Genomic DNA, 25,529 nt, shown 5'->3' with positions numbered 1-25,529 from the left:
TGAAGCAAATCATAGCATAAAGAGGAGATCTGACAGCTGCAGTAATAACTGTTAATGTGATTATTGAATGCCAAAACAAATAAGTACCTCATGTTGTTGGCTGACACCTAAATTTCTATAGCCTTTGACTGCCTTAATTTAGGTACTCTTCTTATTAATGCTTTCAGTTTCTGCTTTACAACTGGAATGAGTTTGCTTGATTTTTACCAATCTGTTGCAACACTTCTGTGTGCAGGAGACAAATAAAAAGCAGCGCTCGCTCACAGTGTGAAAAGAAGCGACTACAAAACTTTGCTTAAAACAGGAAAATGTTATGCTATCCTCTACTTCAGTAAAGAACCTAGAAAGAATTTTTGGAGGAGATTATGGTAATTACTTCCTTTTGAATCTTGCAGAACAGGCATCTTCTCCCCGCCACAACAAAGCCTTCTTTTTCAGAGATTATTCTTCAAGATATTTGAGTGATCCTGTCCCTTTTTCTTAGTGCTCTATAGTAGTGGAAAGACTACAGAAGATATCCAAGACAAAATTGGGTTGTGAGACATCGTTTTAGCTAAACAATACAAGTTGTAATGCATCCTGTGCTTGCTTTTATCCTGTAGCTCATCAGAAAGTATAAGTATGTACTGTAGTTCAAAGGAAGCTATGGATGGCAAAAGCATAAATATATGCACCTTTTAAAAATTGGTCTAATAATATTTACCAACTCCCAATATTAGGCATTGATTTCACTGACTGGAAGGCATTATATAATTGTAAAATTGTAAAACCACTTAGATGTTTGTTGTACAATATTTTTATATTCTCTAAGTTATCTTTTACAAAAGTATATAGGAATGACAGGAATGGCAACCCAGATATATACAAAGATTTTTCTGGCAATTTTCTTCCCAGTTGTTATTGTTATTTTTGGTTATTGTTCAACTAGACCCTTACCAATGAACAAGAAATTTAAAAGTAGTTGAGAAGACTTTGATGACTATTCCATATGTGTGTCCAAGAACCATATATACATAGTAATACATAAATTTTTACATGTTAGAATGTCATTCATTTTTTGACTTTTTCAATCAAAACTGTGTTTGGAGGAAATTTACTTACAATTACACAATGTAAGTGCAAGATAAAACATCTGAGAATATTATGTCATAGCAGTGATAGCGGAAACTACTGAACTGAGGCACATGACTCATTTTCAGTCACCTTTCTTAGAAAGCTCCCGGTTGTGGTTTTTTTTATAGGATGTTATCTGTTTGAAGAGCACGTGCCCGGACTAGATGATTTAATGTCACTTGCCTTAAGCATTTTCAATGTATCTTTCAGATTAACAGTGCGGACAGGAGAAGTGTTCAGTACTTTTCAAACAATTTCTTTGTCCTCTGTTGACAGTCATCTTTTCTCTTTCTTTCCCTTCTTTTTTCATCTGTTTACTCTGACATTGAAGGGTATAACGTACAGTTTAATTTAATCTGTAAACTAGCAGTTTTGCTTTGTCATTAAAAAGCTTGACCAAAGGCTTACCAGACTAAATGAAATGGTTCCTATTTATTGAGCTTTGATCAAAGTGTCAAAGCTAGCCCTAAAGTGGTCTATATTGCTACAGTGTTTCATCAACCTTCTATAAAAAAAGTTTAAAAAATGGTATAAGCACATAAAACAGCATTGCAGCGGACAATAGGAGAGTAGTGTGTCATTTGAAAAGCAGTGAAGATTTTATGCTTTTTTTTTTTTCGTATTGTAACTAAAGAGTTAATGCCATCAGTAGCTTATCTTCATGGAAGACTCTGTAGAATCCTGAAGGAGTTTTCACGCAAGACCTGTCTTGGAAACAATCTTATATGTTCTCCATTGGAAGAAGCAATTCCTAAATCAGCTTTCGATGTTGAAGTCCTACATACTTTTATTCATTACAAAAATTTAACATATTATTCTATTAAAACTTATTGTATTATATTATTAGAATGTTTTAGAGCATTTTACCCACTGTCATGCACACAGTTGCGGTTATATTCATTGCCAACATTATGATTAGATTCTAATCCCAGTATTTATTGCATGTAAATTGCAGCTGAAGCCACAGGGATCCAATGTATATTCTGAATTTTAGAATCTCAGTTTTACACTTCTTTGGTATTAAGCCTAATAGATTTTCACATTAACTGAAATGCAGATTTACCTCTGGATTCAACCGGAGCAGTACTGAGTACAAACCTCAATCCTTCCTGTATAAACAAGCTATATCCACTTTTAATTTTGTTTATTTTCAGTTGTAAAAGTTGAAACAATGATTGATAAATAATCTCTACTTCAAAGAGAAAGCATCAGGGAATAAATGAAAATTAAATGTTCTTTGAATTTGCCTAAAGCTCCTATTAAAAAAAAAAGACGTATTTTTTTAATATTATATACAATATTATTCTAGAAAGACTCATATATTGTCAGAGAGAAACCAAAACAAGTGGTTATCAAAGGATATAAAGTGCCTGGGAACATATTTGCTGTGATACAGATACTTATTTTGTTGAGTGAAATTGTAGTGCATGTTTTTAAATTAGAAGATTCGTTTTGGAGAATTAAAAAAATCCAGCAGTTTGTATGCGGGATCCTCTGGGCTTATAGAAAAATGTAAACCTTTAAAGAATGTTTTAATGTTTTCTGACTTTGTACCTATATATATCACTTTGTTTACAGGTGGAGATTTTCCAGAAGATTTTTCAATATTATTGACAGTAAAACCTAAAAAGGGTATCCAGTCCTTCCTTCTGTCTGTCTACAATGAGCAAGGAATTCAGCAAGTAGGTGTTGAAGTTGGTAGATCCCCTGTCTTCCTGTTTGAAGACCAAAATGGAAAACCTGCCCCAGAAGACTATCCTCTTTTCAGAACAGTCAACATTGCTGATGGCAAGTAAGTGTAAAATTTTAAGATGAAAAATAACACCACAGAGCACTGTATAGGTGATTATGGTCTTTACAAAGAGTTCTCTTAAAAATTTAAATAAATCAGTAACACAGTTTCCAGCTAGTTGGACTGCTGTGGTGCAAAACTGGAGAACCTCTGACCAGAATACAGTTCCAGCTTCAAATGGCGTATACCATATACGTATACAAATAAAGCCAAACCGCATTTCTTATTTGCCATTTCCATAAATCAAGAGTGAAGAAATAGTCATAGAAGTTAAACCCACCAAAGCTAAACCTGTGAAGATTCTTCCTGTACAATATAGAAGTTCTCTTTTCAAAAAGACTCAAGGAATAGTCTCACTAGAAGGGTTGTCTTGTCCATTTGAAGGTGATAGGCAGAGTGAAGACAAGTTGACAAGACAGCATAGAATTTCTCCTATCCTGAACCAAAACAGCAGATAAATAAGATAGTTTGAGATGTCTATATATAAGGAAATCAGGGAAGAATAAACTGGACAACTAATCTGAAGTGCTGCAAGGACTTACACTGCTCCCTCAGTAAAGACAATTAATCTCAAACACCTATTGCATTATTAATGCAGTTAATTTTTTACCTAAATTCCCTTTGTAGAAAAGCAGTCATTCTCTGGGAATGTCACTCTAGTTCTTGTAAATGTACATTCATTCTTTCAAAGGCTTTTTATTCATTGTGCTGCAGTCCAGGAAGAAAGACCCAGTCTTCAGAGATACACAGAATGAAATTATATTAAATCAAAAGAAAACAAATCGGTAGAGAAGGAAGGGCAAAAATTCAGCTATAATGAAATATGTTTATAAAGCAATAAAGGATAAAAAAAGAAAAAAGCAGTTGTCTTCTAGTCCTTGTATTACTAGAGAATGGAATTATACCATGAAATGTAAACCTGATGCATTTCCCTAGCAGGAGTGATAAAATAAAGCAGCAAACTTTTTTTTTTTTCCCCATGGGCTTCCTCTAAATAAGAAGGCTTTGACATGGGTTTCAGAACTTCACCCAAAATGTTTAGAAACTGTTAAAAATGAAGAAATCAAAATGAGCTCGGTTTGGTACAATTTCCTGCAGTAAGACTATACCACTTCTAAATCAACTGGAGTCAATCCTAGCCACAGTGAGCTATGTTTTCATGCTTTCAAAAGATAGACTGTCAATTTTCTGATGACTTGGCTATTTTATGAAGGATCTAGGACAACAATCTACATCTCAAAATGAGATATATTTTAAAAGTGTAAACAGTGTAATGTGCCTGAGGATGCATGGACAGTTTGCTTTTATAATGATAATGTTCAACCGCATTCCAGAGAAAACATGGAATTAGAGTTTTGGCTCAGTGATACTGTTTAGCAGTCAGATTCCATTAGCTTCGAGGTGTTCCTTTTGATATACAGAGGCTCATTGTAACAATGATCTAAGCTGTCTCTCTGATTTAGACAACCTTAGTGCCACAAATGCCAACTAAAATAATTTGATTCCAGCCTTCCTTGTACCAGACACTAATATGACATACTTAGACACTTTTTGCCCTGGTCTATCAAAGATTCTTTGATGTTTTGCTCCGTGTTAGATTACAGAGAGGCTTGCACTTGCTCTTAGATATTTAAGTTGCCATAACAGAGAGGCTCACTAAATTAATGTGGTCTGTCATGATAATAAAGTCTCATAAAGAACATAATACAGTTGGGCAAATTGTACAAAACTTTATTCTCCAATGTCTTTAAAATAAAATCAGTTGTCAGATTTCTGAATCACTTCATTCACTTCTTGGTGAATATTTATGTAGGCGAAGCTATTATTGCGGGACTATTGGCAAGCATTTTTAAGTATATATGTCTGGAAAAGCATCTATGTTGGAACTGTTGTACATCTTTGAAAACTCTGTAGCTCTGGGATACATTCAAATAAGCAAAAGAACATGGCAAGATTTTGGTGTTTGATCACAGAGAACAAATAGTAAAAAGTAAATAACAAAGAATTAGCTGCTGGATTAAATACATTTGCACAAGTAATTCCTTAAGTAATTTGGAAAATCAAACATATTCATAAAAATGAAATCTGCAGTCAGGTTGTTCAATCTAATAAAATGATATTGAACTGAATAGTAACGGAACAATAACAGTAAACAGTGCACTCACTTCTAATTTGAGTTTACTGATGTTCTCTGGGTAAAGCTTCAGAGAAAGTCAGCTTGAACTTCGTCTTCTATAGGATATTCACAACGAGTTATGGATCAGATTCCTTTGTACTAAGGGACAGAAGTTATATAGTGAATAGACAAAACATTGTGTATATTTCTGTACGTATGAAAAGGAAATAAACAGTGGTATTTAAAATTTTATCTGTGACTTGATTGGTGCACAGTCTGCAATAAATTCTCTTGATAGGAACATGACCTATTTTTAAAAACCTATATTACAGTAGCATTGCTTTTTTTAATAGGTGGCATCGAGTAGCTATTAGTGTGGAGAAAAAAACTGTTACAATGATTGTTGATTGTAACAAAAAAACTACAAAACCACTTGAAAGAAGTGACAAAACAGTTGTGGACACCAATGGCATCACTGTCTTTGGAACCAGGATTCTGGATGAAGAAGTTTTTGAGGTAAAAATCAATACTGAACAAATGGAATTGAGTGATTTTGTGTTGAGTGAAGTGCATAATGCAAATCAGAACAAATTTTTAGGGCAAAAGCTGGTATAACATAGAAACTTAGATTTATAGAACCTGTTAGGATAGGCTGAAGTAAGAGAGAAGTAAAGCAGGGAAGTGTTCTCTATTGTTGGAAGATATGACGCATTTTTCTGTTCTTTAGATTATGTTGTATCTGGAAGGGGCTAGCTTTTTTTGTCTTTCTGCCTAATATTGAGATATTTAGGAGAATTAACCCAGGAAAGTTGAGTAGTATGATACTGAATCATTTTAGTCCTGTCTCTCTTAAACATTTACAGATATTTGTGCATACTAACAGTATTTGAGAGAAGGGAGAAGGACCTGGAAAGCTTTCTGTGTAATATGAATCCCTTATATTGTTTATCCCACTTATTACTCTTTCCAGTAACTGGAACATACTTTGGCAATAAGGACATATATGTTTCCATCATTTACTAGCCAAGAAGTACATATAGGAAGGGTAAAATGCCTCTAAGGAAGTATGTGACTGCCAATCATGAGGCCTTTCTAAGGCAGAATCCTTATGTCAACGATTATTTTTACAGGCTAATAATGAAGCTTCTTTAAATCTACGCTATTGAGTTTCTTTTATAATATTGTTATACAACAGTCAAAACTGTCAAAATTAAATTAAAACTGAAAAATAAGAAAATGCAGATCAGTAGTTATCTTACTTCATATACAGAACATCTGTGCTCCATAAAAGTCCAGAGTTGTGATCCTAGCTTTAAGCAGAACATATGCTTGAGAAACTGCAGAGGTATCAAGAGAGGAAATATGAATTTTGAGTGTAACACTGTGGCATTGTTATCCTTCATTTCCACAGACATGACGAAACATGAGACTTTTGAATGGGGAAATTTCTGGGATGATTTAATGGGTCAACCAGTAGGATATGTTTGGTATTCACACCCTAATTTACCTGTAGTCCCCAATGCAGTTTGCACATCTGAGGGACATTATTTTCCATTTGAAGATGAATTCCACAGATGCCTTATCTGGGGTGGGACAAGACTTTTTGGTCTCGACATAGGATAATTACTTTCAATTTTGACTTGTGTTTCTTTGTTAGGTCAGAAACCAAGTCCCACAGTAGGTGTATTTGGCAATAAATTGTCAAAATATGTGCAATGTTAATATACATAAGTAAAAGTATTCAGCAAAAAAATACAATGAAAGTAGATAAACTCATATTTTGTTAGTGTTTTACAAGTGATTTTAGATTCTAATAGAAACTAAGGCCCTGGCTTGTTGTTGCAAAGTTTGTAACCATTTTAAAAGTTGTCAAGGAGGGAAGTGCACAATAACTAAACATTGGTGTTTGGTTTGTTTTACTCAGTGCAATTGCTAAACAGAAAGACCTGTCTGAAGTTTCAGACGTCCTGAAATGATTGTACATAGCTGTTTGAAAATAAGTACGGAGGTTGATGATATGTGCGTGAAGGGAGATTTTTGTTTTCATTGTTTGCATTAAGTAACATGTTGAGTAGAAGAGAAGCAAGCTAGGGGCATTTAATCTCTGAAGTTGTTAACTATTATGATATTATATCTGTCTTCTATATTTTAAACAGTTTTAAATACTAAATCCTCAGAAAAAAATCTGGTTAAAGAGAGATTTGTTAAAGAGAGATTAAGACTATTCCCACAGCAATACAGCAGAAGCATAGGCTATCTAAGGGGTAAATAAAATGATAGTTCTGAAAATTTCCTGCTATGTTATTCTTCTGTCACAAAGGTTAATAGCTACTCAGAAAGAAAGATGAAACTTTAAATCATGAAAAAGAGTAACTATTTAAAGGCAAAATAATTCCTACTCTAGCAGTTCCTTCTCAGTGATAGTTTCCTCTATCCATACCTTTTGCACTTGATATACGATTCCCTCCACTCTTTCAAGCCCTGTAGAAGAAGAGGAGATGGGAAGGGATGTGGTAGAATGTGATTATTTTTTGGTTAGCAACTGTTGGAAGAGTCAGTAAGGTTGAATGAAGGCATACTTAGCAAATTGAAATTGGTATACTTAAAAATCAGAATTAGCAGATTAATTGAAGAAACCCAAAAAATAACCCTACCTTTTTGCTGAAGTCAAACTTATGTGAAGTCAACATGGACATGTGGATATAACTTTAACAGAATTTGCTACAATTACTTAAATAAAAATACTTTTCTCTGAGGGTTTTTGTCACGCGTTGAAGGATAAAAAAGGAAGCTAGTGATCCTCTGACAAATATTTTTCTAAAATCTTCTACATTGATATGGCAAGTCCGTGCTTCAATTCCAGCTGAAACCCACTAAGAAGAAATATGGCTTTGGACTCACAAAAGAATCATAGTATGGAATCATAGAATCACAGAATCATTTAGGTTGGAAAGGACATCTAAGATCATTGAGTCCAACCATTAACCTAACACTGCCAAGTCCACCACTAAAGCATGTCCCCAAGCACCACATCTACATGTATTTTAAATACCTCCAGGGATGGTGACTTCACCACTTCCCTGGGCAGCCTGTTCCAATGCTTGACAACCCTTTCGGTGAAGAAATTTTTCCTAATGTCCAATCGAAACCTCCCTTGGCACAATTTAAGGACATTTCCTCTCTTCCTATCACTTGTTACTTTCCTGAGACCGACTCCCACCTCACTACACCCTCCTTTCAGGGACTTGTAGAGAGTGATAAGGTCTCCCCTCAGCCTCCATTTGTCCAGGCTAAACAACCCCAGCTCCCTCAGCTGCTCCTCATAAGGCTTGTGCTCTAGACCCTTCACCAGCTTTGTTGCCCTTCTCTGGACACACAAAGAAATCATGCAGCTGTCTGTAAGGTCATTTTACAGGCTGAATCTTAACATTCAGGATTGAGAACAGCAACATTTCTACCAATTGTAACATCTCTGTACATTTCTGTATTCCTTCGGTGATCAGGTTTCTTACTTAAGTGATTGCACCCCTTTTCTCTTGCTTTATTCAGAGAAATCAGTTCCATGCTTTTAAGGCTATTCTTGTAATTGCTGGGGGGTTTGTTATAGTCTGAATTCTCTTACTTAAATTAGAAGCTTACAGCCTTTGGGGTAGGTTTCTGCTTTCTCTTTTACTGTACAGCCAACAGGGGTACATTTATACCTATGCTCAGTTATTTGAATCTTTAGATAGAAATGTGCATGTTGAAAACAGGCAATTAGAATGTCCCTGAAAGTTTAAACAAGGTGCTGTACTATGCGCGGTTTAAATTACATGTGTCCTTCAAAGTCTGGCCAAGCAAAACATAATCTAGTTCTTTTTGAGTTTATCTCATGTTTTTCTACTAAACAGCATCCTTTTGTTTCACTAGTAGGACTTTATCCGTCCTTTAGCTACTGCTGATACAATTTCTAAAGTTTGGGGCTGTTCTCTGAAATTTGTCTCCTGCTTGAAAGTCTCATGATTGTGTCTTAAACATTCTGTTTATCTTACTCATGGTAGCACAGAGTGATGTTTGGTGGTTCCATGGCTCTCCTTGGTGGCATTTCTGTGTTGTGAACCCTGCTGTATTTGAGACCACAACAGGCATTGAAGAAACACATAAAACCAATGATGTGTCTTATTCTATGTGCAGGAAATTCCAGAAATGAATTTATTTATCCATGACATTAGATTTAAGTGTTTAAGACTTAAAATGGTATAAGGCAGACTTTCCATATGACATTTGATGCCTTTATTAGCTTACATGTAGCAAGCACATAGAAAGAAATACCTAAGGGTACAGTGACCTGTTGGAATTCACAGCATATTGTACCCATGCATCACAAAGGATGTTTTAACTTGTGTAATAATGATGTGTTTTAGTCACGGTAAGCCAATGATTTGATCACAAGAACTGTGGAGCACTCTTCAGTCTCCCCAAACTGAATGGAAATTCCAAATGTGGAAATAATGAACCTGTAGATAAATATAATGAAATCTTAGGCTTCAGTGACCTACTAGTTGAAGATACCAGAGTTTCCTCTGGTCCTGAACCAATTCATACAGCATAATACAACTGCGCGAAAACCAGTGGTGTCATTAACGTAATTCACTCCCGTTGAATGCAGAGTTCAGCACTGTCAGAATCAGTGCTGTAAACAATGAGACGCATCATGTGTTCCTGTTCCCTTAGAGACTGCATCTAAACCTCTATGAATTCTTGCGTACACACATAAGTCAGAAATAGATATTATTACATTACATTATCCTCACCTCCTGACAATTTGATTGTATCTTTGGAAAAAAGAATTACTTCTTCAGTCATATTACTCTAACATATTTGTGCGGACCATTCATTTAGAATCCTATGAACAAATATTGCTCCTGTGAGGAATATTTCACACTTATTTTAAAACAGTGTTATATCACAGTGGATCAAATATTCTTCCCTATTTCTGACTGTGTTATTTTAAATTTGTAATACAAAAAAAAATTAATAAAATTTAATTCTTGGCTATTTCCTTTTCCTTTTTCTGTTCCTAATATTAATTTCTGTCTGCTAGGCAGTTTTCCCCACCTTTGTTTCAATTCTGGCAGTCTGACTATTGCTAATACAGCAGCATGTTATAGTACACTGGGAAATTTTAAATGCATACATTTTAATCAGTTTGACATGACTGCTTTGATGTAACTTTTCTGTGCTGATGATCAATAATTTATGAGTAAGTAACCATACTGGCTGTCCGGAGATCAGGTAGATCACCATTGAAAGAAGGAAAGGGCTGATTAGTGTCCTCAGAGCATGATAAACGACTACCTAATTTGCTATTTTTGTATATTCCACAACATAATATCCCTTGGTAAGTTCATCTACTGGTGCTAAAGCTAAAAGGCATTTTTTAGTAGTGTGCTCTTCTGGCTTAGCTTTAAAAGCAAGAAAAAATTTATCTTAAGTATTTTCCAAATCTTGGAGGGTGGTTGTGTGTTTTATATGAGGAATTTCTTATTTGGAGTTGCCTGCTGCTCATTCATGAATGTAAGTGCTAATCTGAGATTTTATGACATCATGCTCAATTAATATGGAAATAAATATGATGTCACAAATAAGGTATTGAATACAAGCAAGCATTAAACGTCAGGGGCATACAAATGCTTGAGAAGCAAATTATAAACAGCGACTATGTCTTAAAATAATAAAATTATGCTGTCTAGAAATTGTATTATTACTAACTGCCAAATTATGAGACCTTCATTTACACTTCTAAGCACTTGTTCATTGAAGTGGATGTGTTGATATCAGTGGGACTAATCTGTAAATGCTTGTTTATGGAAGACTGACACAGTATACCTCAAACTTACATGTGTCATTTGAAATTAATCTCTTCTGTGTTATCAAATATTTGGTGCAAGAGGGGCTGGTTTGTAAGCACTTGCTGCAAAGAAGAGCAATCCTATAATAGCACACAAAAATTAAAAAAAAAAGAAATCAGTCAGATGCTGGTACCTGGCACCTAGTAAAAGAATTTTGAATTGTATCCATTGAAATACGTTTGTCGCTTAAATGTTTGATAAGTAGCAGGGATCTTTTTATTCTTTGCCAGCTTTAAGGATTTGTCACTCCTCATTTAGTACTCTTGGTGTGAACAATACAACAGTTTTTTATAATAAGTATTTTATAATAAGTTAATAACTAACAGTCTTTATGCAGATATTTCCCTATAGAGACTTTTCTTCCTTCAAAACTCCCAACATGTCAGACCAATACAATGATTTTTAGGCACTGTGCTGTAAATGAGTATAACAAGACAAAACCTGATTTATGCAAGACTATCATTTAAAGCCAATGGAAGCTTTAACTGTTTATGAGATTAAATCATTGCAGTAACCCTTGTTAATAAAGTGTTTAGATTTTGATACTAGGCTTTAACCTGTGTTCATGAAAAAAGCATTCATATACTTATGTACAACATAGAGTTCCTATAAATAGCCTGAGTGAGCAGTTGAAGATACAGTGATAGTACCTTGACAGCAATATGATTTAACTTATAGATCCCTTCAGATGAGTAACCATCCCTCACAGATCTCTGTAAGCATGCGAAGTCCAAGTGTGCAAGTGCAGAAAGGCCGTTCATCTGTCTGCATAATCCATGAAGAAAGTAGCAGTAGCAGAATGGGTTGAGCTTTTACTGAGCGACCAAAATTGCTGTATGGCTAAAGTAGAATAGCTAACCCAAAGTAAAATTCCCCCAGAGGCATGTGCGTGAATGATGTGTCATCGGTATCCTCTCTTTCATACTGTCCTGTTGAGTTGCACTACTAGCTAATGTAGATGTAGCCAAAATGATTCCCATTATACATCACCTTTAGTAATTGCTAGTGACCCACTAAATGTTTAGTGTCAGTCAGACTAGAAAGTAATGTTTAACATAAATGAGACAGAAACCAAAAAATGCAATAGGTTCAAGGTAAAAATATTTAGAAGCAACCTTCTAGCTGTCAACACCAGAGAAGTGGCCGATTTCCAGCACTGGGAGGAAAAAAACAATAAAAAAATAAAAGCAAAGCAAACAAATTTTCCATTTCAGAGGCACCTAATAAAAAACCAACATTTTTTACAGAAGCTTTCTGTTTGGCTTGTTTTGGGTTGCCTTTTTTTTTGTTACCTGAAAGAATTGTGGTTTCGTGTTTGTTATTTTTTTATAGTACTTCCAAACTTATGCTTCATGAACAGAAGTAAATAATTCTGTTTTCCTTGTTATTTTTGAAAGCAGGAAGCAAGGAGAAAAAGAAAGCAAAGCTCTGGTAATTTGTTGGAGTTCAAGTTCATTTTTGAGGAATATTCCCAAGAAACAGAGGAATGGTCATTTAACTAAACTATTTGTAATTACATTTAAAATTAAAAACATGGGCTTAAAAATGCTGCCTGTTACATCAGCTCCAGCAAATTTTACAGATAGGATTTATTATGACCTCATTTACTATTGTGTGCAATACATTTAAGTTTTAAAGAACAGGTGTAAATAAGGTTTCAAAGATAAATGATAATGTAACAGATTTGCAGGTCTTTTATCAAGAAAATAGAGTGTCCTTGGTCACATGTGTGTGTTTGTCAGCATGCGTGTGCTATGTACACATGCAGGCATTGTAATAAAATCTAATATCTCAGCCAAGAATTGCAGTAGACTTTGGCCAGTGAACAACTTTGTTTTGAAGGTTAAAATTATAATTGGTATATGAATCTATTTCTTAACCAAGCTGAATACATACTACTATAACCATGGAGTTTCAAAGAAACAAGAAGACATTGATTTCTATGGAAACTTTGACCTGTACAAAATTCTGCTTTCACAATTTATTGCTTTTACAGCGCTTCAGTCTGGCAGACTCTAAATATCTTTCTCTAGCTATATTATGCAATGGTCCTGGGATATGGAATATTATATTAAAGGCCTCTGGAATTCTTCAATCCCTCAAATCTTTGTAGGAAGATTAAATGAATTCTGCAGCAGGTTTTTCTAAATACTATAGTAATAATGTCCAGGCTGTCTAGACTTTTGTTCTTTGGAGTCTATAGTTGTACTGTCACATAACTAATTAGAGAAAGTTGGCACATACACACAGGTTAGGGTTTCTGCTGATTTACTGAAGAGTCCACTCTGGAATTCTTAGACTCTAGCTGTCCTATGAAAATTAAAGATACTGATTTTGTTCTCCTGAGTTGATATAGTGCCTAGCACTGGTTTTGTTATGCTTTTATCACCATTTAGGAAGTAATCTTTAAAATCTAATTATTGTTATAAGCACATAAGGGGAACTCATTTTATCCAGAATATAAATCATAAGGATGGTATTTTTCTCATACTATGCCTCCCACTCCAGTTGTGGAAAGTCTTTCTGAACCTCTAATATATAAAGTTGACATTTAAGTAATTGCTGCATTATTTTTCATTAGATTTTTTTTTTTTCAGGCTGGAAAAAGAACAATAAGCTTTCTCTTCATGAAATCATTCTAGAAAATCTCATTATTTTACAACAAGAAACTACAACTTGAGTTCTCAACTCTGGTCCAGTCACATTGTTATGTAGCATCCTGGTTGTGCAACTACCAAGATCACTTGTTCTTTGAAATATTTTTTTTTTAAAATGTTTTGAATAATTTTTGAAGTTTGCTTCTGTGGAGAGGATCCTGCAGAGCTTCTCAAGTAATGCTCTCCGGGTATTCCCTGGACAAAGGTCACTTTCACCTGGTAGGGTTATTGTTTTATTGAGATTCTTGTGAAAGAGGTATCCCAAAAATCTGTCTCTAGAATGGAACTGTTTGAGGTTCTTGTAGAACTAGGGAACTAGACCATAAAATCTTAAATACTGGAAGGAACAGTAATTCCAGCACTGATGCCTTCATATAGTGCCCTTACAGCCCTGTAAGAATTCATACTTTTGCCTTTTTAACAATGCTGGCAGGTGATAGCAAAGATGTCTTTTATCAATGATAGAAAATTTTGGCTGATAAACAGACTATAAATGGACTACTTTATGGTTGTACTTCTCTAATGCATAATATTTAGAAAGCATTAGGAAGATTACATAGTTAAAAGGAAAAGAGAATGTTTCAAGAAGAGAGATAATATCTGAGACTTTTTATGAAGTCACAATTAAGATAATAAGCAGCCATTAACATTTATTGCTTATAATGATAAAATAATTCATTCTTTACTTCTTAGGCCCTCAATGATTTACATCATTGAGAAAATCTGACACGATATTTAACGGGAGATTTTCCTTTTTCTGATTTCTGCTGTGGAATCTAAGAAAGACTCTAAAGAGGTGGAATCAAATATAGCAATTACTACCATGAGGCTAACTAAAGCAATAATTGCATCAAGAGAAAGTCACTAAAATTGGGAAGGAAACTTAGTAGTCTACAGCTTTCCTGCATATTGGGTGTCCATTTTCTTTTTTTGTTAGTCAATGCTGTATTTTTAAAGTATTGCAAACTGTTTTCCCATCAAGAGCTATGTTTTCAGTGCAGATACCCCACCTCGTGTATTAGGTGAATTGTGTTTTTCAACAAATATTGGAAGTGTACATACATATAAACTTTTTTATTCTAGAATGTCACTGTGGAATGTCTCTGAGATTCACAGAGGCATTTTCAATGACTGAATTCATCACACACTTCTCATTCTTAGCTGGGCTGTTCCTTGTAGAACAGTTAATTTGAGTAAATGTCAGTGCAGCTCTTCCAGTAGGCAGGCATTCAACTGATCTGAGCGTATGCTTCTTGGAGCTCTGTGGCCTGGTTCTCCACATTTGCTGTGGCATGCCACAAAGAAGCAAATGTTTCTTCAGATCTAATTAACTCCTTTTAATAGTCTTGGAGGATTCTGCAAAGAGTAACTTATTTGGTGGGGTATCTTTTATGACAATGTTACAAAAGTAATCTTTCTGTGCCGTGTTTTCATGCTAGGCATAACTGGTGGGCAAGATATTTTATGATTCTCAGGCCGTTTTTTTTCATATAACCATGAAGCTGATTCAAAAGCCTCTGATTTTAATTATGAGCACATTCCCAAAATAGAGAGGAATTAAAACCTTCCTAGACTTTAACTATTTTTATTCCATATTGAAATGAATTACTCAACTGTGCATTGACTTTGTGATCTATGTGTTGGCTTTGACAACTTAGGGTCTATTTCAATAAAGTATATATGATCCAAACTAAATATTAAGGCTCCAAATTGATCCATTTTACTAACAAGCTTTACTTGCATGCTTATTGTTAGGTATGCTTGAATACGTTGCTGGATGTTCCCCTTCACCTCTGGGCAACTAAGGCAGAGACCTATCTCTCAGCTTTCTCATCTTTAATATGCAAGTAATGTTAAATATCTGATAAACACTGTTTAAATTAATTGTATTAAGTGTTATCCAGGATAAAAAATTGTTATAAGGCGGCAGATTTTTTTTCTTAAGTGCTAAATAGACTTTTAGCACTTTTGGGCACAAGTTAAGCATGCACGTTGTTACAAGTAATAGGATGAAAAAATGGCTGTGTATATCTGATACCTCACCACAAATTCTCTGCCTCTTCCTTCTGCTGTCTTCCCACTTACCTCTGACATGGTGAAAGACTGGCTCAGCACAGACATCAAACATTTGACTTGTATAACACACTATATATTGTCTATTAACTTGGTGAAATTACCTGAGCAGTCTTTCCCAACAAAGGTGGTCATGACAATTTCGTAGGGAAGGAAATAGAACTAATCTATATAGACAGCTGCCTTTTGTACTTTTTTTTTTTCTCTATGCAGTTTTTGGAGTACTTCAAGGATGCTCAGGTGTATTTGTAAAATTTACTCTCTTCTCCCATCTCCTTTCCCATCTTCGTTTCCCCTCTCTTCCTTTCATGATTCTATCCTGTGAGACATCCTTTTTTCCTGCAAGTTTCATATAAGCATAACATTATGCACATATGCCTATATGTTTAGATACCTCAGTGTTGTTTTAGAGACTACTATTAGAATTTTTAATAGCCCATGACTCCATTTATCCATGTTTCCATTTAAAGTTCTTGGGACTCGTGCAGATTTATCATTAAGTGCTTAATTTATGGCTCCAGATGGTGAAATATGGCCAGATTAAGTATTTGTAGTTTATTTGCAAATAACTTTGTAAAATTCTATTTCAGTCTCACAAAGTCAAGCAGTTAAAATCAAATAATGTGTTTGTGAAGACTAAAGTCATTCTGTGAAAAATTTTCAAAGAGGAAGAGTGTAGCTTTGTCCAACATATACCTTAGAATGATAATTAAATTGCAATTAAGAAATCTGCAATAATGTATGTGGAGTTTCATGTGCTGAGATGATTGACCTGATCTGAAAGGAAAGCTCTTCACTGACTAGTGAAACAGCACTGCCAATACATCACATACAAATACTTGAAGAAGTCATTTAATTAGCCAAGACAGAAAAGGGAAAACAAAAAAATAGAAAAAGAAAAACAATAATTTACTAGAAATATTTTTATGGCAGATGTTGAAGGAAAAAGAGGAAAATTAACATTTGAGATGCCAAATGTAAAATCAATCAGTTCCTCAGTAAACTCCTCGCAGATGAATAGCCAGTAGCAATTTATGCATTCTATGCAAGACTTCTGAGGGCCTCCCTCTATGTGGACTCATGACAGGCAGACAGGCGGAGCTGGGAAATGCAGTCAATGGATCAGGAACAGCTTTAACCAATTTAGGGACATCTAAGCCAAGTGGTAACAGCATGCTGAGTGCTTCTTGCAAACAGACAATCCAACAAAACCCAGCGCCAAAATTCCATGACATTCAAGATCAGCGCAAAGCAAGCTCCAGAATACTGGCAATATTCCCCCACCTTGGTTCTCTTAGCGTATCATACTAGACAGCAGCAGTTTCAAGAATTCTGTTTTAGTTCTGCCATTACTCACACTAGCTGGCATGCTGTATACATGGTGATCTGTATGGACATCTCCAAATGCCATGTATATTCAGGGGCATAGAGCAAGACAATAACTTGAGCTCAGCAGGGTGAGGACAGAGTTTCTACACATATATCTCTAATGGTTGCTCCAAGAGAGTTACCTCTTTTGTCTTTCAGTTGCTAATTCTCTCTAACTTATTCCTCTGCTTCGCTTAGTTTTAATTTAGCTGGTGAAAGAGGAAGCGCAGAGCACTTTGGAAACACTTTGCTGGAAATGAGGGATGCGTAGCCCAGGCTGACAATGACTGCACAAAACCTCTCAAAGCACTCAAACTCTTGAGGGAGTCATGTAAGGAATCAAAGAGGGAATTTCTCTGTATGTATAGCAGGTTTTGTAGGAAGATGTCCAAATTGGGAAGTATTAGTGAGCTAAGGAAAATAAAAAAGACAGTCCAGAACCACTGGCAGGGGAACTTCCAGTATTTCTGGAAGCTTAAAAAAAATAAATTCCATCTCTAAATTAATCTGAGACACACATGAGTCTATAAAGTAATGGGAGTTGAGAGTATTGTAAAAACCAGCTTTGTAATGTATAGCCATTATGTGCTAAGAAACTACGTATTTCATATTTTATGTTAAATAAGTTAGCAAAAAAATATTGTAGAACTAGGAAAATTGCAGAAAGTTGTTTGATTTTTTTAAGTTTGAGGGGGTTTTGCTTTTTTCTGTGAGTTTTCTTTTTGAAAGGAAGGAGTGTTACAAATTAGTCTTTACTATTTTAAAATATTCTGCAATTTTGTTAATTTGTTAAAGGCTACTGTTCTGAAAGATGTAAAGCAATTTTGGAAATATTGAGATAATTGTGAATTTTCCCAGCTGTATGTTTCCATCAGTTACAATATTTTCTCTTTAAAGACAAAACATACACAGGTATACTGACAAAGGTATTCATTTACCCCCATTTTTGGTAAAAACAAAATAAAATTACATGAGAAGCATATAAAAGCTTTAAAATTCCCCCTTCTGGGGAAATAGTGAGAGATTGAAGTTAATGAGTTTTGACCAAGAGCATGTGCCAATTTTCAACAACCTTATTTTTATGACAGCATAAGAAGCTCCTGAATGAGAAAATTTATAGTGGAAATGTTGGCAGGAATTTACCTAATGCTGTTTAAATGGTACTGCTATGTTAAGAAATGCGCTGGATACCAGACAGCTTTCTGTGGAAAATGATAAACATACAAGGTCTCTGTAGGGGATCTCAGCAGAGCCATTTTTATTATCCATAATAGTGGGTCTCTTTACTGTGATGTTGTTTTTACACATGATATTTAGGAATGGAGATGAAAATAACATTTGTTAGCTTTTAAAATTTTTATTTCAATGTATTCTATAATGTGTATTTACAGGGTGCTTACCGTGTAAATAAAAAGTTATTTTTTATTCCAATAACTGTGTCTCTGGTACAGCCTTTTTTATTTTATTGTATTTTCTCCCTTCTTTGAGACTACAGATGTGATGCAAACTCTCAGAATTACACTGTTGATCGCTTGCATGCTGAGCTGCATGCTGGTAATAGGAAGTGCCCTGAATTAAATCTTAGGAATTTAGACTGGTTCCCAGTGAAGAAGTAAACAAACAGCATGAAAATGACAGAACAGGAGTTACACCTTCCCACCCTCTCCTTTCCAAACCAGACAGCATTTTAAGCCAGAATTTTGCACCTAGTCCAATCATTGTTAATTTGCGTCGCTTTGCCATGTGAACAATAGTGAGGATGTTTTCCAGAATAGCAGCAGCAATTAAGTAGATATGTTATTTATAACCACAAATGTTAATATAATGTCTAAGTATTATGTGCCTAGTTTTATTTTCTGAATTAAAACTCTGTACTGTTGATGAACTGTAGACAATCTTTGGTTTTGTTAGTTAACCTGCATATGCTTTCCTGCAGGGTGACATCCAGCAGCTGTTGATTATAGCTGACCCCAGAGCTGCGTATGACTATTGTGAGCATTATAGCCCAGACTGTGATTCCCCAGTGCCCAATGCTGCTCAGGCTCAAGATCCTCAAGTTGATGAGGTGAGTAATCAGTCATGTATTACCAGATTTATTGCACTTTAGGGATTGTGCTGGATACAAGTTACCCGAGGAGCATTTACAGCTAAATGGCCTGCATTGTTCTAGATATGGGGGAGGCAGGTTGCAGGAGTGCATTCATTTTTGCCATCCACTCATTTATGTCAAGCATTTGAAGGAACCTGTCACACTGGTATTTGAATAACCAGCATTCTCAACAAAGTTTAACTATAATTACTTAAAAAATTATAGCAATATGAATTTGTTTAGTTGTACCTATTTGTTCTTCCTGTGTACATTTATGATTTCACTGATGCTGAGCACCATCAAATACCACATTTGAAAGATATGGGAGCTGTGAGTATTCAGCAATTGTAAACAACTTCTGCTAGAAATGCCATGCAGTCTAATGAGCTGTGTCCAGTGTACAAATGCACGTACACGCAAAATTATCTCAGCCAGGTCTACTCGTAGCAGGTAGATATCAACAGGGACAAAACAGAGTTGGAATTTTTCCAAGAAACACAAAAAACGTTTACAGAAACCATTTGTCACTGTAGACAGTTCTCACAGCCATAAACTGAGTAATTCACTGGGGGTAAGATAGTTCCTCAGGTTAGACCTCTGAGATCAGCATTTGTATGTATTGTTGTCCACATTCTGAATACTTGCATCAAACACTGTAGAGTGGAAAGCTTTTGCAAAATATAACTAGTCTTAATTGAACTTCAATTTTGTGTGATCTCACCAGTCATTGTTGCTGGTTGCTCAAGAGATCACCATTAAAAACTTGCTCAATTGTTCTGAGATGTCTGCTTTGAGCCAATTTTGAGACAGAACTTTTCCTAAATACATGATAATTTTATTGTTGTTACTATTTATTCTATCTGACTGAAAATTATGTCATCAAGTGACTAAGGTCCATAGGGCTCCCGAACTTAGTTCAAAGGGACTCCCACATCCATTGCATCGGACGTATAGTTCAAGATGTCTCAAGTCAATTACACAGAGGCAGAGGCCTTTACACTACATTATTGTGTATAGACTCTGGTCTCTTCATGAGGACCCAGTAGGACCTTCTGTCTGTGTGCCTGGCTATGTGGATCTCCACGCACTATATTCCAAAACAGAACAGGCTGAAAGCATATTGCTGATATTTTATGGGAAGTAAATAAAAGATGGCGAAATCCAGTTAATTTTTTTCTCATTATTAAATTTTAAAGAAATTTGAAATTTTGCTTGGGAACTTTCCCAGGCTTTGCTGCTATGTGACTCAGCACTCTGATTCTTTTTCTGTTTGAAGACCTGGAAGACCTTCTGTGTGAAGACCTGGAAGGTTTGAATAGGCTAGTGCTTTTCTACTTTGAAATAAGGCTGAAGAGCAGTCAATCTAATAAACTCATATTTGTGGGAAAAGGTTGTTAAAATAATCTCTTGGTCTCTTTTTTGAAGAGGAATATATCGAAATATTTAAAATTCTTTAACTAAGTTGGGAGTACTGTCACATCCAAACTTCCATTAACTCCTAAGCAGGAGGTAACATGGTTTAGAAAGACTACAAATATTTGTTTGCTCTGGCCACCGCTGATGGCGATGATGGCTCCTGTCCTTTAGTGTAATGCATGTGGACAAGGCTTGGAGTCCACAGAAATTAGTTGGGATCAGGCTGTAGATTCAAAATCTATTCAAGATGAAGAAGAATGAATACTTGTGCTTGATTATTAGCCGTGACTACTGCTGAATTATTAGAGTGTAATTAAATGTTTCTAAAGGATGTAGAATATGAATAAAATAGCCTAGGGATTACATTCCCTCCATAATGGATGACTAGCTAAATCTGATGCTTCAAATATCATGTTTATACTACACCAAGGCTGTTTAACAGTAGCATCGGTTGAGAGCACACATTAGTAGATCAAAAGAAAAATAAGCCTCATCATAATTATAAAAACTATGTGCCCATATATAGTTATATGCTCATCATATGGAATTCCTAGTTATATACTGCACATCTGTTGAAAACAGTCTGTGAGCACTGAACAAAGAAAAGGAACCATAAAATCAAACAATTATTGCTGTTCTCCTTCAGCATCCTGAGTAGACATCAACTATAGCCTAGTGCAACTGCCACTGGAGTCAGCAAATATCTTATCATTAAATTCAGCAGCCATTGCAAAAATGCTCTTGGTGTTAGTGGTTTTTTAATGTGTTTTTCTAAAGCCTATTTTTTTGCCCTGTGATAACACACATAGTTTGTGGGAGCACCTACAGAGAAAAAGGTAAAATCAGAGATCTTAATTTGTAATGTTACATTTCAAAATGAATTTGAAAAAATTTGAAGAGCTAAAAGATTAAAAAAATGGAGAACTGCCATTTCTGTTTTCTTCCATTTATTGCTCTGAGTGGTGATTGAATCATTTTGCTTTCTGAACTAAGACACAATTTCCTTGTTGCTATCCATGAGTTTATATGTATAACTTTGTATGAATATTCCCAGTGAAGTCAATGGATCTCTTTAAAATGTTGTGTAATAGTAATCTGAAATAAACACATCAGCAATACTACCAGTGTGATGGATATGCAGTAGAATAAATGACTGACTGAACTGCCCAGAATTATAGAATTGTCTGCTAAATGATAAAAAGCAGCTTCTTAAAGCTGGCTACTTTGTTATCTTTTGAGATGCAGCCTATCAAATTCATTTTAAGGAAAAAAAATGAAACAAGTCTTATTTAGGTACTGGGAGAAGTTATGTAAGATAGAAATACTGATTTCTTAAAACTGTTGATTCCAAAATTAAATAAGGGTTAAAAGATAAAAAAGTAATTACAGCCAGTCTAGATGGAAAACAATGATTTCAAAATGCCTGATTGCATGTTTTGAGGAGATTACAAGTTTGACAGTGATATCTGATAGAATTTATAGACTTAGACCTTCGTAAATCTTCTGATTTGTCAACATATAATATTTGCATGAAAGAAAAAAAAAAAGCATTATATGGCAAAGATAAAGTACCTGACAAACAGATTCAAATCTGGCTGCCTTATTTCAGAAATTAGTATAAACCAAGGGCTATCACTGAATTAACTTTGTAGCAGAGTTTCTTAGGAATTGTGCTAGCAATATAGAAATGACTGTAAAATGGATGACATTAAAATTTGTCGGAGTCATGATACTGTAGAGCAGTAAACAATGATGATAACACAACTAAAAGCAAAGTCACACACATAGAAGAAAAAGAAAAAATGCAGGGCATATAGAGAACTAGGAAATATACCCCACAATACAAATATGTTAACAAAAGAACCTTTCGTGTGCAGCAGATTGTCCCCATCTGTGGACTTCATCTGCTGCTATGTCATTGAAAGCAATTTTGAGGGTACATGATTTACCAGACTGGGATACTAATGAAACTGAAAACCAACACAAAAAGATTACTGTTTAGCTAAATTTTTTTCCTGGTTTGATCTCCAATGTTTTCAGACAAAGTCTTGAGATAGAGAGAGGGAAGAGATAACGCTGGGCTAAATGCTAGGCAGGATTGTGTCTTTCAGTCTCAGCTTTGGCTTAAGCCAGCAGAAGCTGAAGATACTTGTTGGACAGTAGCCTTGAAAGATTTTGGTTATTAAAGTAGGGAAACAGTTTGTACATGAGCACTTAAAGCAAAACTGGCAAAAAAATGCACCGAATGTCTTGGTTTGTAAACAAAGGAATAAGAATACAGATGCAATATTATTTCTCTGCATTCTCTTGGTTGAAACATGTACTGGAACATCACATACCATCTTGGTGTTTAGTCACTAAACCAAATATTGCAAAAAAGGAAATGATTCAAAGAAAAGCTATGTAATTCATGTAACTTTGGGAATTGAACGACTTAATGTGTTTGACTTGTCCACAATAATGACAAAAGGTTGAAATGTTGCTCATTTTGCATATGCAAAGAACCTTCACAGAAATAAAATACTGAATGCATAAAAATGGGGCCTGGGGAGAAAAGAAGGAAAGATAATCTCAGACAGGAAAGATTTACTAAAATTTTTAGGTATGAAAGAACAAATGACCAAAATGGTGTATCTCTAGATATCTTCAAGCCAAGGGTAGATACCTTTCTAAAAGTTTTGGCAAATGTCATTTATGCTTTAGATGGCTCAGTTACAGGGTGATTGGACAAGTTTTGAAGTCTGAAAGTATACAGAAGTTAGTCAAGGTGATCTAATAGTCCCTTCTGCCCTTACATCTCTGAGCCTTTGAATTATTGCAGGCCAGAATAAGAAACTGATACTTTGCTTAGAGGAAAGAGACAAATATGTGATTGCAGAGCCTATATTAATGTGCGTTTCCAGCACTGACTACAAAACCGAAAGGAAGTGGATGATTTGTGTCAGTGAAATAGTAAATTATATTTGCAGAGTTGCACCTAACAAGGATTTGTCTTGATATCGCACACCTTTGTAGTCTCCTGGCAAATGGAGTTATTCTGAAAATCTGGATGATTTTTAGACCACTAAAGAAACATCTGGAGAGAAATATTTGTCTAAGATGATGTAGGTTTAACTGAGTGTAATCCTCATTGCAGTGTTTCTTTCTGCAAAGGAGCAAACAATCAAATACACAATGTTGTAGTTTTTTGGGTATTTCTTTCAAAAGCAGTGATGACTTAAAAAACTTTCCTTTTCTGTACTCATTTCCACCCTATGCCATCTTTCCAGTTCAGCTGTTAGAATTTTTTGTGTGTTTGTTGGGGGCAAAGTCTGAGACTGCATCTAGACTAAAAATAACTTACCAACCATAAAATGTGAAAAATTATGGAATATATTGTAGTGATCTTCCATTAAATGAGCCTGAGGATGCGTGTCGCATCATTGCAACAATATTTGCTTTTTAAAATGTTTGGATTTGTCTCAAGACCTTAAGACCTTGACTTTGCTCTCATATGTAGGTTTACTGGACACTGATTTATAATCAAAGTATCTTTACGGATGATACCTTAAGTGTTGCATCGAAATTTTCTTTTCCTTGTTGCGTTTTCTTTTTACTTTAATGTTAGATTCAAATTGCAATTCGGGTGATGCAGCAGAGAGGATTTCAATGCCTACTTTTTACTTGCATGGTCCCTTCATCCCTGAATTAAGTGCTGAGGTTACCCTAAATAAAGCTTAGGAAGAATCAAGTGTCTCACAAAGGGATTCACAAAACCAGCAAGCTGTGAATAAAGACATAGACCTAGCCAGCCTACGAAAGGAGGACATATCTTAAATTCTACCCTTCTCTACAGGCTTACTCAGCTGTGTTATCCTGATCCCCATGCTATTCTCCTACCTAACCAAGGTCAACCTCTTGCATCCTCTTCCATCACCTGCCCCTTCCTATCGGGGGTTGAGTAGGGGTGGCCTAAGGACTTCAAAATATAAGCTTTGGAGCTTTAATTATAATTATGTATATATATGTAAATACATATATATATATAAAAATAATCCCTTTCTGGGTCCAAGTAACTGTGATATATGTCTAAACAAGGTTTATTTAACTGGGTAACCTTTAACTACCTTTTGTGTACAGGCTCTGCAAAATCTGCTGAATTTGGCTGTTTTCCAGAACTGTGGGGCTTTCTGTGGGCAGTTCAGGCTAAGCCGTTAGAATAGAGATGCATGTAGGACATTCCTGTGCAGAATGCTTTTATTCCTCTTTGTTTTGTTCTAACTTCATCAGACCTAATTATCATGCAATCTGAAATTTGAAAATGGGGAAGCAATAGATGAGTAGTAATATCCACACACTTTATTGTTTATTATCATTTATTTCCACCTTCATGACTTTAATTGAAGTATGTATGCATCAGTCATCCTTGTTCTTGCTTGTGATTAGCTAAGTATGAATCTCCATAACTTGTCAAGTACAGAGTGATGACCTCAGCAGTTGTCACTACACCAAAAAGGTGTTGCCTAGAAGTTGGTTAAAAAATTGTGCTGAATCTGTCGTTAGTCTGAAGGAAAAAGAAAGTGTATCTGATTATAGAAAATGTTCAAATTTGAACACAGCGAGGGAGAGAGTGTACTTCCCAAATGGACCAAATCAAATCATTACTTGATTAGCACAATTCAGTTCTCAGAAATTCCAAGCAAAGAAAAGTCATTGTGTTTGATTTACAACAGGGAGGATGTGGCCAGATCTTTTAAGGAACTTATTGTATCTTGAAATATATTCATTAAGTGTTGCATGTTATTGTCTTATGTCAGAAAAGGGTTGCTAAAGAGTTCAGAATGTTTGGTGCAATTAAATAGTTTTTGGATAAAGAGAATTAAGTGGAGAACAAACTGGACAGGAACTTTAGAAAGTAACTAGAATAGTCTATTAGCATGATTTCAGTCTAGTGTCACAATCATTTTACCATGCAAAATCTTCCTATGGCCTGCAAATTTTGGAGGGCTTTTATATAGAGAAAACAAACAAACTA

The 25,529-nt window shown here is 35.2% G+C and overlaps 1 protein-coding gene across 4 annotated transcripts in view; it reads left to right on the top strand.

Annotated features, from left to right (window-relative positions):
- COL11A1 (collagen type XI alpha 1 chain) overlaps positions 1–25,529 on the top strand; it is a 159,762-nt gene that overhangs the window by 18,149 nt on the left and 116,084 nt on the right. For all 4 annotated transcript variants that reach the window (XM_063344364.1, XM_063344362.1, XM_063344363.1 and 1 more), the window contains exons 3-5: positions 2,692–2,905; positions 5,375–5,537; positions 18,947–19,075. In XM_063344364.1, the coding sequence (XP_063200434.1) occupies positions 2,692–2,905; positions 5,375–5,537; positions 18,947–19,075 (506 nt within the window). The remainder of the gene's footprint in view (positions 1–2,691; positions 2,906–5,374; positions 5,538–18,946; positions 19,076–25,529) is intronic.

This window comes from Chroicocephalus ridibundus, chromosome 8 (genome assembly GCF_963924245.1).
Source record: "Chroicocephalus ridibundus chromosome 8, bChrRid1.1, whole genome shotgun sequence".
Taxonomy (NCBI): Eukaryota; Metazoa; Chordata; class Aves; order Charadriiformes; family Laridae; genus Chroicocephalus; species Chroicocephalus ridibundus.
The sequence above is the reverse complement of the archived record's forward strand: the minus strand, read 5'-3'. Positions and strand labels throughout refer to the sequence as shown.